At 42.9% G+C, this 17062-nt stretch overlaps 5 protein-coding genes across 6 annotated transcripts in view; 2 read left to right on the top strand and 3 right to left on the bottom strand.

The window, feature by feature from the left end:
- The window catches only part of nup153 (nucleoporin 153), a 14941-nt gene extending 10882 nt beyond the window's left edge, over positions 1-4059 (bottom strand). Inside the window, exons 1-2 of the mRNA XM_019872556.1 lie at positions 3854-4059; positions 111-357 (exon numbers count right to left, since the gene is read on the bottom strand). Coding sequence (XP_019728115.1) covers positions 111-357; positions 3854-3931 — 325 coding nt within the window. The 5' untranslated portion in view covers positions 3932-4059. The remainder of the gene's footprint in view (positions 1-110; positions 358-3853) is intronic.
- A 492-nt stretch (positions 4060-4551) lies between these two features.
- On the top strand, positions 4552-6991 carry mterf3 (mitochondrial transcription termination factor 3). Of its 2 annotated transcripts, none has more exons than XM_019870723.1 (8): positions 4552-4681; positions 4948-5234; positions 5321-5473; positions 5540-5729; positions 5975-6122; positions 6243-6314; positions 6410-6571; positions 6647-6991. In XM_019870723.1, exons 2-8 carry the CDS (start codon positions 4958-4960, stop codon positions 6839-6841), a joined length of 1197 nt encoding a protein of 398 aa, XP_019726282.1. In that variant the 5' UTR covers positions 4552-4681; positions 4948-4957; the 3' UTR covers positions 6842-6991. The 2 variants fall into 2 exon arrangements, with proteins under 2 accessions (XP_019726282.1, XP_019726364.1); XM_019870805.1 differs by lacking the exon at positions 4552-4681 and adding an exon at positions 4733-4856.
- A 734-nt stretch (positions 6992-7725) lies between these two features.
- On the top strand, positions 7726-8835 carry uqcrb (ubiquinol-cytochrome c reductase binding protein). The gene is made up of 4 exons (XM_019875689.1): positions 7726-7821; positions 8285-8353; positions 8423-8589; positions 8661-8835. The coding sequence occupies exons 1-4, from the start codon at positions 7740-7742 to the stop codon at positions 8736-8738; spliced, it is 396 nt and encodes a 131-aa protein (XP_019731248.1). The 5' UTR covers positions 7726-7739; the 3' UTR covers positions 8739-8835.
- Positions 8836-8977: 142 nt separating this feature from the next.
- On the bottom strand, positions 8978-13143 carry lrrc14b (leucine rich repeat containing 14B). The gene is made up of 3 exons (XM_019875575.1): positions 12745-13143; positions 11112-11743; positions 8978-10143 (listed from the first exon to the last, which is right to left on the bottom strand). Exons 1-3 carry the CDS (start codon positions 13018-13020, stop codon positions 9477-9479), a joined length of 1575 nt encoding a protein of 524 aa, XP_019731134.1. The 5' UTR covers positions 13021-13143; the 3' UTR covers positions 8978-9476.
- A 1207-nt stretch (positions 13144-14350) lies between these two features.
- gatad1 (GATA zinc finger domain containing 1) lies at positions 14351-16770 on the bottom strand. Its single transcript, XM_019870590.1, has 5 exons — positions 16305-16770; positions 15226-15348; positions 15088-15147; positions 14833-15016; positions 14351-14622 (listed from the first exon to the last, which is right to left on the bottom strand). The coding sequence occupies exons 1-5, from the start codon at positions 16506-16508 to the stop codon at positions 14444-14446; spliced, it is 750 nt and encodes a 249-aa protein (XP_019726149.1). The 5' UTR covers positions 16509-16770; the 3' UTR covers positions 14351-14443.
- Positions 16771-17062: the final 292 nt, after the last annotated feature.

The following is a 17062-nucleotide window of genomic DNA, read 5'->3' as shown; positions in this document are numbered from 1 at the left end:
TATATATATATATATATATATATACACATATTCACACACACACACACACACACACACACATATATACATATATATATTTTTTTTTTAACATGAGGAGAATAAAAACTAACCCGTGTGACTGGTACTCGGCTCAGGTGAGTGACATCCATCAAGAGAGCGGGGCCCCTCTCTGCCGCCGTTGGGGGTAGGCAGCAGGCAGTTCTCCGTCACATCAGCCGCTTCTCCGCCTCCTTCTCCTTCCCCCCCACCACCTCCTGCTTCACCTTCTGGAGCTTCCCCGTTCTTGAAGTAGTTCTGCAGCCAGGAGGGAACGATGCTCTTGACCGTGTCGGTCACTCGGCTGATGAGGCCTGACGGCTAGTGATTGGGGGGGAGGGGGGGAATCAATTAAAAACAAAAACAAACATTTATTGGTAAAGGGATATTGTTTTCTTGTAAGCAGAATGTTTTGCAGGGTTTCTCACATGCAGGTGTTTTGGCAGCTCAAAAGAAAAACAATTAATTGGTCTTCAGATATAAGTTGTTAGAAAGTTTGAGTACCACAACATGGCGTCTAGTTTTATTAATCCGTCGGTGGTGTTCCGCAATGTGCGTTAGCATGAAGCTGGCGGATTTCCCCAAAGAAAATTGATGTTCACGTTTCAGTGAGCAGGGGGCCGCTAACCTGAGCTCACAACAACTAACTCAAACTCTCAATCGCTGCCTCCCACATCACCCACCAGCCCAAGCCCCGCCCTTTTCAATCCATGCATGCTCAATGTCACATATATTATTGTGGAACGTACGCACGGCGAGCCCAAGTCGACGATACAATAATAGCTGCAACTCACAGGGCACATTTTGTTGTTTATTGGAGCAAAATTCATTTTTTATCCCATTAATCTGTGGAATAATTGATTCTGAAAATGTTCTTTCTCTGCAGCCTTTGTTTTATGTATTACCTTGTGCAACTGTCACTCACATACCCCTTTCCTACTGCCGCGAAACCACGGGTAAACACGCATTTTTGGGCAGTGGGAAAGGCTCACTGACCAGTGTCGATCGGCCTCGTATATAAAAATTCACGTCGTCTCAGTAGTAGCAAAGAGTTGATCCTCCGCTGCTTTTCGACCACTTTGAGGACGGTAAAAAGCATGATAAAAGAAAGAACACTCGCTTCCATGTTGCTTTGTTTACCACCAAGAAGTCTGTCGCACTGTCATCTACGCAATCACAGCGTGGTGACGTAACCAGACGCAAAGTGGTGGAAGGGGGGGGGGCGCAGAATCGCCTTCTGTTGATCAATGGGAAAGGGACAATATGCCAATTGGTTGCCTGTGGCCACGGATCACAACTATCCACTAGTTTCAGTGGGAAAAGGGTAACAAAATGTTTTTTTTTTGTTGTTTTTGCAGCTGCGAACATTCACGCAACAAATTGCTGTTCACGCAGATCGGTGGACGAACACACACACACACACACACACACACACACACACACACACACACACACACACACACACCCTTCCTCTTTCTGAAGTGCAAAGTCAGCATGACAGAAATAGAATATTTCTCTACATTCCATGAGAAGAAAGACTATTTGAATTTAGAGTTACAGCCTGAATATGACGACCAGCTGCAGTGCTTTGTTTTCCAGGAGAAGCAATTCCTCAAGTGTAGTAAGAATGGAAGTGGGTCAGTCACTGTGTGCACGCTTCACGAGGCAACCAGCAAACGAGGCCCCACGCAAGACGCCTGGAAAAGCCGATATTTTTCTCCCTTGTGATGAACAATCACATTTTGGGATGACCCTCCGCTGCATAAACGCGCACACTGTAATAGTAATAAAACAGTCAAACACAGTGCGCTGCGCTCTGTCCAAAAGGTGTCGATTTTGTCACCACCTCTGAAAGTTCACCCTCTGCTTACTTGCCAGATGAATGTGTCAGGCCTATATGAACTTTAACCCGTGTGCAAATATGAACTTTAACCTGTGTGCCCATCAACAGGAATGAACCCTCTGGAGTCTTGATGGCATTTTGGAGGACAGTGAGCCCTCGCTATAACGCGGTTCACCTTTCACGGTTTTGCTGTTTCATTGACAGTTTTTTTATAGTGCAGGTTTCCCATGTATTTAGTGTGCATTGTGTTCTGCATCCTGATTGACTAAGGGACTGTAGACCAATGACAACAGTCTCCGCGCCTCATTTCTGTACAGCAGGGGGTTCCCAATTTTTTTTTGACCGAATATCTACTTTACAAGGGTCGATCGCAGGTGGTTCGTCCACCTGCGATCGACCCGTTATCGCAAGTGCAGGCATAAACACACAGGCGAAACGATCGCTCCATTATTTACTTACTTTGTACAAGAAAAAAGCTCCTAATCTTGAAGTCAAGTTTGGTTTCAACATTAATGCTGGTCCAATTTGTATTTCATGTTTACATGCAATACATTTCAGTTGATTATTTAAATACAGTCTGAACTCAATCAATAACTTAAATAACTTGACACAGATCCTGCTAATTGTCAGCCTAAATGCAGTTATTGTTTTCTTATGCGTTGGTAAATAGACGACAAACTATTCTTACTAACATTCTCACAAATAATTTTCTGAGTTTTTAGGGTAAGTGATAAGTCTTTTGTAGCAGGGTAACAGAGATATTTTGAGAAACGATCACGTTACACTGTTTAAATTTGAAGGAATTTTTGACCAGATTTTCTGGCGGCAATGTCACACCAAAAAGGCACCCACCCCCCAAAACACACACACACACACACACACACACACACACAATTCCTACACATCACCTGATTTTCAAACTTTTGGTGCCTTGCACACAGGTTGAAGTCGTCATTCCAACCAGACTTTTTGACACGCTTTGGCTCCAAAACAATATTGTTACAGGAATATCAGAATTGCTCTTGCACCCTAATTTTTACTGGATGTCACTAGATGATCCACGTGTACCTGGAGAGTGTAAACAAATGAATCTCATAAGAGTTTGGGATACTAAGTGGCGTTAGCTGTGGGAATTCTTAAAAAAATACCAATATTAATAAAATCAATCAATGCCATGACACACACTGTGCTAGATGTTAGCCTGCAGGCTAATCAGCTGATTGATCGTAAATAAAGCGCCAACTAAATTCTATACCGGGAATTACTTTCACGCTACAACAGACGGGGAAGAGAACGGGGCCTTCGGGATGACGAAAGCGCGGTTATGTGAGGAGTCGAAGAGAACATTTAAGGCGGCAGGTAATGCAACCATGTGGGGTTCTTTAACAGCTTCCTGCGCAATTGAGCCCGGCTAACTTTAGCCACCCCCCAGCCCAGCCGCGCAAGTAACACAAAATCAACACCAAACCACCAACGACACACTTCCCTAACAAGTCCCCATGGCGATTTCGAAAGACTAAATTAAATCAATTGACCAACAGGAATACGTAAACCACCCCCCCCTCGGGGGAGCGAGGCCAATACAACAATGCGCCTGGCGGCCGGCTGTTAGCCTGGCTAGCACGGTCGGGACATTTTTTTTGGGCCGCTAACGACTCAATTGGCCCCACTGACGCGGGTGTCGTCGCACAGCCCCGCGGCCGGGTGACTTCATCCACTCGGGACAAATCGACGTGCTGACACGGCAGCTGTCCAACAAGTGCGTTGGTGAACGCCGCAAAGCTACTCAAGGAGCGGCGCTAATGGCTTAGCCTCCGCTAACACGCTAAGAAGCGCGTGGAGGCCACGAGTAGGCCGCAAAATGTCTACCCCCGAACTTCAAACAAAAACACATGCAAGAAAGCCCGCTGGCCTCGTCGTCGTCGCTGTTCGCTCGTCTCGGGGGCTCCAGACGTAGACCCGGAGGGGCTTTACCTGCTTGCTCTTGGCGTAAGGTTTGGAGACGACGTGATATCTCCGACTTCTGATTTTCCCTCCACCCGTGGCCGCCATGGCTCTTGCGTTGGAGAGTGTGTCCTGTCGGTGTTTCGGCGCCGGATAGCTGTCATCCAGCACGGCGGCTAATGCCCCAAGGGATTCGGGGAAATGTAGTTAACCGTTTACTATTGATAATGCCCTCTGCTTGCTTCCCAAAACAAAATCTTTGTACAAAATACAAGCACTGCACGTGTGTGGAAAAATAAAGAAATCAATTATAACAAATAATTTAATGAAATAAGACTGGTAAAATGTAAACGTGCAATCGGTGGAAAAACTTCAGTACCTGTATAAGAAAGACAAAACCATCAATTTTTTCAATTTATAAACTACGATAAAACATAGTTCATTGTTGGGATTGGTTGCATTTAGCATAATGCATCAATAAAACAAAATGCCCGTACAATTAAGCAAACAAATACAGTGGAAAGAATGAGCCGAATGAGGTTGGACTTAACCGTCGAACAAGGAAAAAGGGGTGGGTTCAATCGTACTATAAGTAATGTATAATTAGTAAATGTACAACATTAACAACGCGTAGACTGACGAAAAATTTGTAAACAGTAGCTTATTTTTTAGAATGATTATAATTTTTAAAATATTACCAAACCAGTGTTAAGAAACTATAAACTTGCAGTTGTACCCTGTTTGGGGAAGTGGTACATCCATTATGGTGACGCATTTCCTCATGCGCGTAGTTCCATACATAAAAAGTAACATTTTACATTGTTGTGTGTTGCGTCTATGAAGCAGAAATTTTAAACTGTGAGTAAAATGTGTTTTCTGCGGTGTCTCGATGAAAATGTTAATTAGCATTAGCATGATTTGGCTCTAGCTAGCATCGTTTACAATAGCACAGTTCCTCATGCTGTAGTACACAGGAAACAAGGTACATTACACCATAAAAGATAAGGTTCAGCGTTATATGAAGAAAGTGCGAGTATGTATTATTATACATTGCTAAAATGCAAAAGCTACAAGTTTGTGGGCTTGTATAAAACTTACTAACTAACCCCTCGCCATTTGTTTAGCGGAAGCAAAATGGCATTTTCCTGTAGGCACCTCCGAATCAAACACAGACTTCTGCCTCCCCTCAAGACTGCGGCTTTGACCATCAGCACTCAAGTTCGTCACTGCTGCAAAGTCACGAGGGCTCGCCAAACTCCAAATGTCACTTGGACTCAAGCAAAATATCAGCAGCGACAACACATCCGCTTTTACAGCGATTTGATTGTTAAACATCAGGAAAATAAAGAAGACACAAAGTTAATACACTTTAAGGAAGATGTACTGCTGAATGAAAGCCCCACAACGTTAGGTACGTATATGTGGGCATATTATTTGGAAAGATCGTGACAGGGAAGTGACTGGGTTTTTTTTTTATTTTTTTTTTTTTGCCTTCAGATCTGGATGCCGCCCCTGGATTGAATGCGCTGGAGGAGATCAGTGACGAAGAGGCTGTGAGCCTAAAACCTTTTTCACCCATCCCTCCTGTGTCTGCCTCTCTCAGAAACTACGTCGACCATTCGGAGACGCTCACAAAACTAGTGGAGCTTGGTAAATAATGGACAACAGCGCGAGTCATATAATTTTGTCGTGTTTATGATTACGTTTTACTGGCAGGGGTGAACCTGTGGAAGCTGGAGCAAAGGCCTAACGTCGGCTCCATGCTGCTCCGTCTTGACTTCCATACGGATGTGGCTCCGAGGCTGCTCTTCCTTAAAGGCATCGGCGTGGACGACTCTCGTCTGGGCTACATTATCACACGCAACCCGTTTTTCCTCACGGAGGAATTGGAAAACCTTCAGGCCAGGTGACAGGAAATTTTCCATCTAAAGTGGATTTCTCATTAAGATCAATTAATATTTGGAATAATTTGTCCCAGTGTCTTAACTGTGACACCCCGAAGAACCTTTATTATCTACACAGACTTTTTTTTTTACAAGCATTTGAAGATTATTAACTCAACTAACTGCTGTCGGTGGTTATGACAACCTCTTTTAAGGTCAGCTTTTTATTGTGTTGAATTAATCATGTTTTCTTGTTCTCTTCTTGAAGGGTGAACTATCTCAAGTCCAAGAGGTTCATGGCAGAGACGGTCGCATCAATGGTGTCCAGAGCTCCATACCTTCTCAACTTCAGCGTGAAGAGGCTGGACAACCGTCTGGGTTTCTATCAGCAGCAGCTGGCCCTCAGTGCATCCAACGTAAGCATTTCCGCTGCTTAAATGGCATCGTTTTAGGAAACTGAGACATCATTAGTTTGTCTTCTTAGAAATCAGCCACGCAGATGTGGATATTCACGAGATATTTTTTTTCCCATGCAGACTCGTACAATTGTCGCACGTCTGCCTAGACTGCTGTGTGGCAGTATGGAGCCCGTTAAAGAAAATCTAAAGGTGATGCAATTACAAAAATACAACAAAACCGAGCATTAGCATAAGTTCTTGACATTGCGTTTGTATTAATGTATGTATGTGTATTGTCATTCCAGGTGTGCGAAATTGAGCTCGGCTTCAAAGCCAATGAGATCCAACACATCGTCTTGGCTGTTCCCAAAATTCTGACAACCAACAAGCGGAAATTGACTCAAATATTCAACTTCCTCCACAACACCATGAAGGTGCCACATCATCTGATGGCCAAGTTCCCACAGGTACATTGACTTTCACTTGCATTGTTGTAGTTTATCCAAGTATCTTTGTTCATTCTTAAGTCGAACCTCCAACAGGTGTTTAATGCCAAGTTTCTGCGCATAAGAGAGCGGCACCTGTTCCTGCAGTACCTAGGAAGGGCACACTATGACCCAGATCAAGCCAACTATGTTTCCTTGGAGCGCTTGGTGTCATCTCCGGATGACATTTTTTGCACCGAGGTGGCTTTGGCCACGCCGGAAGATTTTTACTTGTTCCAAAAGACACTTTAAACTAAGAAGCAAGAGGAACAGGAGTAGAAATCATGAAAGACACACTATTTTAAACATATTTAAAGCATTTCAAACAGCACCCTGATGTCCTGCCTGTGGTATGTGTTTGTCAAAATATCAGGAATTAAAGACAGTTTTGCAGAAAAATAATTGCTATAGTGGAAGTGGCTTTTTTTGAGCAACGTTGCCTATCGGAGCTGAATTTGGGTGAGAGGCAGGTTTCATACTCTATTGGTGGCCAATCACTCACTTTGCACATACAGGCAATTCATGCACTCACCTTCACAGCTTAAGGACAATTTTGAATCTTTAATGTGTGTAACTTGCATGGTTTTGGAATGTGGGAGCAAACTGGAGTACCTGGAGAACCACACAAGTATGGGGAGAACAAGCAAATTCTACATAAGTAGGAAGGAGCCTGGTTTCGAACTCCTAACCTCAGAATTGTGAGGCCTATGTGCTAAGCACTCATTCACCGCCTATATAGATATAAAAAGTCAGTTTTTCACAATATTTCCATTTTAAGTCAAGGCCTACAGTAACTGAGATCACACATGTAAAAGAATTCTAAATGTGCCTGCTTGATGTATCCATTTTAATAGTTTTTTTAGACCTAGTTTACATTTTCAGCTGTTTACATGACACTAACTGTACTGCATCTATTCTGCACTGGTGGAATTTAAAGCAAATAACATCTCACATTCATTTTGTCTGAAAATATATGCAGTGTGTTAAATCGCATTCCAGATTTTTTTTTTTTTTTACCAGGGAAAAAGTCAAAGTATATTTATTTAGTCATATTATCCATGTTCATATTTACGACCGAAGCCTTCAATATGCGTCGACCTATGAACAAGCAGAATGTAAAATGTGCGTTTTTTTGAAACTGCATTTGCGCATGCGCTTCTTTTCCCGACCTTTCCTTACCCACGATGCCCCGCGGCCCTTCGTAGAGCTCAAAATGGCGACGAGGGTACCAGGTAAAAAATGTCCCTTCCGATGAAATGATTTAAAACTTATGTCCTTCCGAAGTTGGCACAATTGAATTAAGCAAGCCGGCGTGGTGTTGACTGCCACTCGCATTGACTTTTGTGAAATATATGCCTATGGCGCGCTTTTGGACTCATTTGACTCGTGTTCGTCCTCTATTTTGTTTGTCCTCTCAGCTAGCTGATGCTAATTGCTAACATCTGCCAGCGTGGGGAATTATAATATCGTTTTGATTGTCCTTTCGATTGTTCTGATTCTTTGGTGTACCACTTGAGGAGACCCTGCGTAACATGCCTAAAATGACAGGGAAAATGTCATTTAAGGTCAAGTTACGGTAGTCAAATAATAAACATTTAAAGTGTAATAATAATCATTCATGGTGAAGTTATTGTAGTCTAAACTGTGTGCTTCTGCCAACTTAAAACCCTTCCGCTCTTTCCCCGTCCCCCCCAGTGGCTTCAGGCAGGCTTCTGTCCAGTGTACGCAAATGGTACTACAACCTGAGCGGCTTCAACAAGATTGGTAAGCACGGAAAGGCAATGTGAGCCTAAATCAGCGAAGAGAAGCTCAATTTTGACTCCCCTGTGGCAGGTTTGATGCGGGACGACACGATATACGAGGACAATGACGTAAAGGAGGCCCTGCGGAGACTCCCGGAGAATGTTTACAATGACCGCATGTTCCGCATCAAGAGAGCTCTGGATCTGTCCATGAAGCACCAGATCCTCCCCAAGGACCAGTGGACAAAATACGAGGAGGTAGAAAAAGTGTTGGTGCACTCTTTTTTCCTGAAAGGCAACTTGTTGACGCTGCTTTTCTGTGTGTTTAGGATGAGCACTACCTGATGCCGTATCTGGATGAGGTCATCCGCGAGAGGAAAGAAAAAGAGGAATGGATGAAGAAATGAATGAAAGCGAGCAACCCGGGCCACTTAATCTTTGCGTGTTGTATTTAAAATGAAATCAAAGCCTATATCGTCATTAAAATGTACATTTTGAAACAAGGCCAGTTGAAGTCAGCTTTATTATGTAAAATCATTACGTACATACAGAAATCAAATTCTCTTCGGATTTGGGGGAAAATATGAAGGAAAGTTAGGGTTTGCTGAAAAGGAAAAAAAATTATACAGTGGGTCTTTAATCTCACAAAAAAAAAAAATCTAGGAAAGAAGTCATCCTTCGGGGTATGAAAAAAATGTCTCGATAGATAACTTTTCTTCACAAAAATGTTACACTTTATTGTAAATTTTATTCTCCAAATGTATGATTTTGGAAAAAAAACTAATGCTTTGGAATATGAGTCCTACTTTTTTTTGTTTTGCCCCATATTCCTCAATTTTTCTATTTGCAGTTTTTTTTCTTTTGTTACCGATATCTTTATTTACTCAAAAAAATTATTGCTTCTGCTCCATCTGGTGTTATCTTGGTGTCAAGGAAGCACCGTATGTTGAAGCCATTTGAGTATTTGGTGCTATTTTTTATTGTTTAGTAAGCACACAAAAAATCATTTGGGGAAGTGTGCTATTAGATTAATGCTGTATGGAGACGGGCTACCCCGAAGATCAGCTATTAGTCAGAAGTAAAATCAAGTCACTGAATTCTACATGAACACAAACATGTACATTGCATCGAAATGCTCCAACTGGTTAATTGTTCTTTTGTGCCCTCCTGTCGTTGACTTCTGTGATGGTCTCTATGAAGTTCCCCATGACGCTGTTAAAAGACTTCAACATGGACACGCCAAGCTCGTTGTTGGTCTCATAAAGATCTGGATCGTAGGCGCCCATGAGCGGGGTGCACAAATCCACGTCCCCTCTGCCCGCTCCTGCTAGGATCCCCAACAGCTGCTCCCTGACCTCCCGAAAGAGCGCCCCGTCGTAATGCAGCAGGGCCGTGTCATCCAGCGGGTACGTGACGTCCTCCGGGTAACATTCGCGAGGAACGGGAATCTCCACGTACCGCAGCTTGGGGAATCCTGCCGCCAACGCGCTCACCAGTCTCCGCAGGCCTGGGCCGCTCAGAGGGTTGCCCAGCAGTTTGAGCTCCTCCAGCGCCTGGCAGCGGGACAGCGCGTCTGCCAAGGCGGCTGCGTCCTCTACGCTGCACTCCTCCAGGGCCAGGCTTGCCAGTGAGGCCGAGCAGCGGCCCAGTAACTTTATGAAGGCTGCGGGGAAGTCTTCCAGAACGGGGTGGCCACTCAGGTCCAAGTGCAACAGGTACTCGCTGTGCAGGCTGTTGGCTAGGTAGGTCATGTCCACGCGGCTCAGGCAGCAGTTGGCCAGCTCCAAGCTTTCAAGCGGCCTCTGTAGGGGGCTGGTTCGACACAGAAAAAGAGGATTGATTTCCAAATGCCTCGAAAACCGTTCCAATATATCAGGGCTCCGCAGAGTAACATAATTTTTTTTTTTTTCTCAGCGCACAGGGGTCTTATCTGAAATTTTAGGGGCGCACACTGTAAAGTGACTTGGAAAGTAAATATTCATCCCACTCACTTTCACTGTTACTGATAAATGGGCTGAAGTTTATTGTGGATATTTTTTTGTTTTTTCAAAATAAAATACTACCGTATTGGCCCGAATATAAGACGGCCCTGATTATAAGACGACCCCCTCTTTTTCAAAACCCAAGGTTGAAAAAAGACTTTTTGAACACCAAATTAATTTTTATACAGAAAATAATTACAGTACATCTGAAACAAATGATTATAATATATTTGAGAGTGTTATTTTGCCTCATTCAAATCTTAATATCTGAACCTCTAAATATGTAAATTAAAGTGCAATCACATTCGTAAATGAATGGCTTCTGGTTTTGAAATGTAAATTACATCATAACGTCTCCTTAGCTGCCGGTTAACCTGGCCGATTTTCGACCCACTTTTCTCCAGATTGTCGCTACGTTTCTCCATTTTCTGTTGTCTCTTCTATTATTTTCTTCTCTTTTCATTCTTACCGCTATTTTTATTTTTATTCTTCGTGACAGGGGTTCACTTTGGCCTGGGGAGTCAAGTTCAGCATTCACTTCAATGATATCTGGCGCCATCTAGCGCCGTGAATGGGTATAATGTCTAGACCCCGAATATAAGGCGACCCCCACTTTTTCAGTCTTATTTCAATGCAAAAAACACCGTCTTATATTCGGGCCAATACGGTACTTCTTTTCTCAAATCACCTCATTCACTGGCCATCCCAGTAAAAAAATGAATCTTTGATGTCGATAGCTGTCAATGGCAGATGATGAGTCGATTTGGCATTTTCTCAAGATTCCCACTCTGGTCTCACCTGAGCAGTTTCCTCAGGTGTCCGGTGAGCGTGGAGAATCCCATGGAGAGCTCGGTCAGGCTGCCGAGTTTGGCCATCAGGTTCCCAAGGACGGCCATCAGCTGTTGGTCGTCTGCTCCCAACCTCCTGACGTCTAGTGACCCCGTCGGCAGCGTGAGGGACCTCAGCCTAGGGAAGTCCACCTTGGAGAAGAGCACCTCCAGGTGAACGGTCTCCAGAGGAACGTTGTGCACCACCTCCAGTTTGGTCATCGCCTCGGGGTGAGCCAGTCGCAGGACGTAGAAGAGTTGCTTGAGGGCCAACGAATCGGCGCGGAATGTCACAAAGCGTAGCTTGAGGGGCGCGTAGCGCGCCAGTATCAAGGCCTGCGTCACTAGCTCGTAGTTACGGCCCGTGACGAAGCCGTTGAGACGCACGTCCACGGCGGTGCCAAACACAGAGGGGGGTACGTCGTCGCCGCCCTCCATGGCTGTCACCGTCTCATAGCACAGTTGGCTTAGCAACCCGGTGCGAGCCCAGCGGCCCAGGGTGGTCCCGCATGGGCACGCCTGCCGCTCCACATCCCTCAAGGACGTCAGGTCCACAACACGCAGGCTTTTGGCATACGTGCCGGGCGGGGACAGCACGTAATCCTGGAGGAAACGGGAACAGTTACAATTTGGTTTTCTGGAAACAAACCACAGTAATGTCTTGACATATGAGTGACCTAAAAAAAGGTTTTGGAGGAACGAAACATTTCCTAGATTTTTTTTTTTTTTTTTGGTCTTGAGTTGCATACAAAAATGATTAGTAAGTAAACTTCACAAGCATGGCATGTAATGAATCATTCTTCCAAACAATAAAACAAAGTCTTAATTTGCTGTTTGATGGCACTCTGAGTTCAAGTTTACTGTCAAAGCAAACATAAAGCATAGAGAGTAATGGTTTTGTTTGTAAAACCACATTTGTGAAGAAAAAAAAAACAACCACAACATATGTGAAAAAAAACATTATGTATATAATATAGTGCTGTCAAACGATTAAAATATTTAATCGCAATCAAATGTATAATTTCATAGTTAACTCAGAATTAGCCGTAATTAATCACAGATTTTATCTATTCTAAATTTCCTTTGATTTGTTTTTCTCATATTTTTCCCATTTTAATGCTCTCATCAACATGGAATCGTGGATCCGTTTTCTTTGTGGAAAATGCAAATATTTACTGAAACAACAATTTCAATTTTTGAATAACTGCTCCAAGTGAAAAATCTTCATGTAAAATTGAAAATCGAAATTGTTTGTTTATTGTTTTTACAATAAACAACAATTTCGATTTATTGTTTTTATAATAAACAAACAACAATTTCGATTTTCAATTTTACATGAAGATTTTTCACTTGGAGCAGTTATTCAAAAATTGAAATTGTTATTTCAGTAAATATTTGCATTTTCCACAAAGAAAGTTATTCAAACTTGGAGCACATTTTATTATTTTAGAGCAACGTAACAGCCGCTGTGACGTGGTGCCGCATTAATCTCGCGATAAAAAAATTAGTCGAGTTAATTAAAATTTTTTTAAATTAATGCAGATAACGCGTTAAACTGACAGCGCTAATATAATAGCACGAATTTTAAGAAGAAAAAATGCTACCTTCAATCCGATGCAAAGTGCGTTGAGACATAGGTGGCACGTGCGGGAGGTGAGGTCGTCGGGGCAGTCGAGCGTCCGGCCCAGAAGCGACCCCAGGTGGAGCTCGGTCAGCGGCCAGGTGCGCACCAACGCTCGCAACAACTCAGGCCGCTCGTGCAAGTAGCAGGCCTTGAAGAGGTGCGGGTATGCGTCGAAAGACACGTAAGCCAGGTTCTGCTCGGCACTCGGGCCGCTATGAACGAAGGCCTCGGATGAGAGAAAGCGCAGCGACTTCATGCTCTCACCTCGGATGGGCCATCCGATTGACAAACGAGTCTGTCGTTGCTGCCGTCTGTCCGTTTGTTTTGCTTTGGTTCAGGTCTTGTAACGAGGCACGAGGTCTTGCGGTAGGTGAGATGGGGGTGCGGGTTATATATAGCAACAGCTGTCTCTCGTCCTTTGCCGGTCACAGGGTCTGTTTGCGCTGACAAACTTTTTCACAGGTCACTGGTCATTTAATTTGGCAGAATCTTCGAATGGCCGAGAAAGAAGTCCTCATGGCAGTCAAATTTTTGGGGAGAAAAAAAAAAAGTAAATTGCAAAAAATAAACTTGTCCCACCCCGAAGATAATCTTGCATGAACAAAGTCAATTTTTATAAGAATGTATTATCTTAAGAAGAATAAAGTTTATTAGGTTCTACTTTTTTTTGTATCGTAATCTGTAATCGACATTACAGTATGATTGTATTATTTCCCTTTGGGAGGGCGGGGGGAAATCATACTATTTCCAGAGTACTTTTATAACACCACACTTCATGCTAATAAAGTTGTATTTTATCAAGATAAAATATTGTATACTTTCAAAATTGAAGTCGTTTATTTTAGAGTTGAGTTGTAAAATTTATCAAGAATCGAAATAAAATCATCTTACATCGTGAATAGTCTTTTTTTTTTTTTAACCGAGTCATTTTTACAAGTCAATGTTACATCAATATTAGGTGGTCTTTGAAAAAAAAGTCACCAGAATAGTTGTATTTTTAAGATGAATCCATAATCTTATGGCTAAGAAAAATATATTTGTTCACGATAAAACATTGTATGCGTGCAAGAATTTAATCAGATTCCCTTTGATACTATTAAACTATTTTCATCGAATGGCTTATTACCCCAAAAAGTAAACATCTATATTGAGAGAAAATGACTTTATTCTCAATTTATGACTTTTTTAAGAACACAGCTTCTTATTCCAAAAAAAAGGAAGAAAAACAAAATTAAAGTAATAAGAAAAACATTAGCCCCCACCCCCGAACCCCCCACTGTCCCCTGCCCCTGCGTTAAATTACTCCCCTCCCTCCATTCTGGTATGGCATGAATAGTCCTTTGTTTTGAAACAAAAGCGGGAGGGAAAAATTTAGTCCTTGGATGACACTCTTTCCAACGACTCGAACTTTCTTACAGGGGCCAAAAAAAAAAAAAAAAAAATCTGCTCAAGCCATTTCCCAAAGTCCAGACACGAAAAATGTTGGATAGACACATTTTTGATGACGTTCAAGGAAACAAGCAGTGTGCTTAGTGACTGGATAAAACAAAACAAGTTTTTTTGCAAATTGGTGGTCCCAATCTGTCTTTTTTTTTTTTTTACATATATAAACATAATTACCACATACCAGAAACTGTACAAATAGATCAAAGTCCCTGCTGGTTAAAAGTGCAACTGTGCTATACGCACTCTTTGACGGCAAGAGCAGGCGTGGGTCCAATGTGCGTCCAGATGTAACCTTTCTGCGGACGCACGGGGACGGTGGGGAACGGCGTGCTCCGCGACTTAAAGTACTCTGACGGCGCATGACACACAAAGTCCAGGTACTCCATTTTCCGGGGCAGGTCCTCTTCCGGACCTCAAAACAAAAACAAATACAAAAAAAAAAAAGATTCACCTTCAGGACATGAAGATGATTCGAAACCAAAGCCACATGGACAGAGGAGCAGTGCGTGTGGAATGGTGATGACACGTATGAAAATCTCACGTCAATCTCACGTCATGATTTTAGTGCGCAAAATGATCACGAAGAAATTTGAATTTGAACAGGGGAGTGTAGTTGGCTCACCCAAAATGTAGGTGCCGGCATCAAAGTGGTCTTTGGGGCTGGCCTGCGTGGGAATGAGCCACGTGAGCGCGGCGCTCTTCTCGCAGTACTGGTCCTGAACAAAGCCTCGTATCTGGGCGTAGTACGCCTTCCCGTCCTCCTCGTCCGTCACTTTGATCACGTCGCCGATCTGGTAGTACACGCCCTGCCGTGACGCCACACCGCTTAGAAAAATCCAATGCGACAGTGGGGGAAAAAAAAAATCAATCCGAGTACCTTATAAAAGACGGACTCGGCTGTGATGATTGTGGAGACTGATTCGGGTGCTTTGATTGGCTGAGAAGGCAGAGATGAGGGTTTATGAGGTGGGGAGAAATAGTACGCATTCAAGCAACAGATAGATGTGTGTCTTACATTCTTGAGTTTAAAAATGTGTCTCCTTCCTTTGCCTTTGGTGGACACTTTCTTCTCGGAAGCAGGGGCTTTGTATTTGGTGCTCCGTAGGCGTGCCGACCGCCTGTGGATCTCCTGCTTTGACTGAACAGCACAAAAAGAAATAAAAAAACTGAAAATCTGCTTTAGCATAGGCAATACAGTTACAGTTGATTACACTTACAAGTTTTTGTTTCTGGCATCTTTTCCTTCTTAACCTCCTCCTTTCCCTCAAACAGCTGCTTTTATTCTTGTTTCTGATAGATTGATTATTATAGTTATCATACATTCGCTTATTATTAATGTGATGATTGTTATTTTGAAATTGATTGATTGATTGATTATGCTCACAAAGAAGAAAGCTTATGCCTGCAATGATAAATTGATTATGCTTGCAAAGATGAACGCGTATGCCTGCAATCATTAATTGACTATGCCTGCAATGAACAACGCTTATGCTTTTAATAAAGATATAATGCTTCTTACTTCCTTGACTAAAACCTAGTACTGCTTAATTTCCTTGTAGTGTTTTTTTACTCTGTCCATCTGGACCTCTCACCTTCCTTCCACCTATACCCACTTATTTCTTCCTTCCTTCCCGATCTGCTTTCTTCCCTCCATTCATTTACCTCTTTCCTTCCGCCTTAGACCTGTTTTCATTGTCTTTCCACCTCCGAACATTTTTTTTCTTATTTGCTTCCTTAACGCTGACCTTCTTTGACTCAGCCTTAATTTTCACCCCCTCCTTCCACCTCAGACCTGCTTTTTCTTCTTGCCTTGTAGACCTCCTTTCCTTTCTCCTACCCTAGTTTAATTCGTCACCATGTTCCTTCAACTTCAGAAAAGAATTATTTTCATATTTCCTTTACTCCTTCCACTTTAATTGCTCCTGACTCCAATTATTTGCCATTATTGCCAATACCTGTAAAAAAATAACCAGGTTAATTTAAAACGCTTATACCTAGTGTGGCCCCAAGTGGTATGTATTTGAGGATAATCCAAATGCATAGTTTGTCTTCTGTGTTCCACTTCGATTTGGCCGAATGTGTCTCAGTCTGTACCTGCTTGCCTCCACCATTGCTGGGCTGAATGCTGGACGACGTGGAGACTCCCGACGGGCCGCTGCCGCCGCCGCCGCCGCCAGGACTGGTGCTGCTCTTCACCGAACAATTGTTGCACAAGATATCTCCTTGGTTCCCTTTCTTCCACATGGACGACGAGTTGGTCTTGCAGACGGTGCAACATGGCTTCAGCCCGAGCGGCATCCTTCACACAATGAATACAAATACTGTATCCTGCTAGCTGATTTTCATCCGTAAACGCGATGATGGGGCACCATACAATGGCACCGAATAATGCAAGATTGCTTCCTTAACGTGGCGTGCAACTAAGCTGATTTGATGTGGAATAAGATTACAGTAAAAATAGTCTTCAATAATGTTGATTTTTACTAGAAAGGGGGGAAAAATAACTTCTTCGTTGCTGGAGCTTCGCGTTCTTCTTCTACGGTTATTTTGTGATGGGTTGGCTGCCACCTGTCGAATTGGAGGTTATAACGCGATTTCATTACATCATTGTACTGTATTCTCTAATACTGTATTGATTAACCTAAAATGATTCACACACACACACACGCACACACACACACACACACACACACACACACACACACACACACACACACACACACAAACACACACTCATGATTTGACGTCTCTTCCAAAAAAAATTGACTTTATGCGTCGTTTTATCCTCTTGCCACATGACATTCGCAGATGAGTTCCTACCTTCTCCATTATTATAATTATTGTTATTATAT

This window comes from Hippocampus comes, unplaced genomic scaffold, assembly GCF_001891065.2.
Source record: "Hippocampus comes isolate QL1 unplaced genomic scaffold, H_comes_QL1_v1.1 scaffold163, whole genome shotgun sequence".
In the NCBI taxonomy this organism is placed as follows: Eukaryota; Metazoa; Chordata; class Actinopteri; order Syngnathiformes; family Syngnathidae; genus Hippocampus; species Hippocampus comes.
This window is presented reverse-complemented; position numbering and strand designations above follow the sequence as displayed.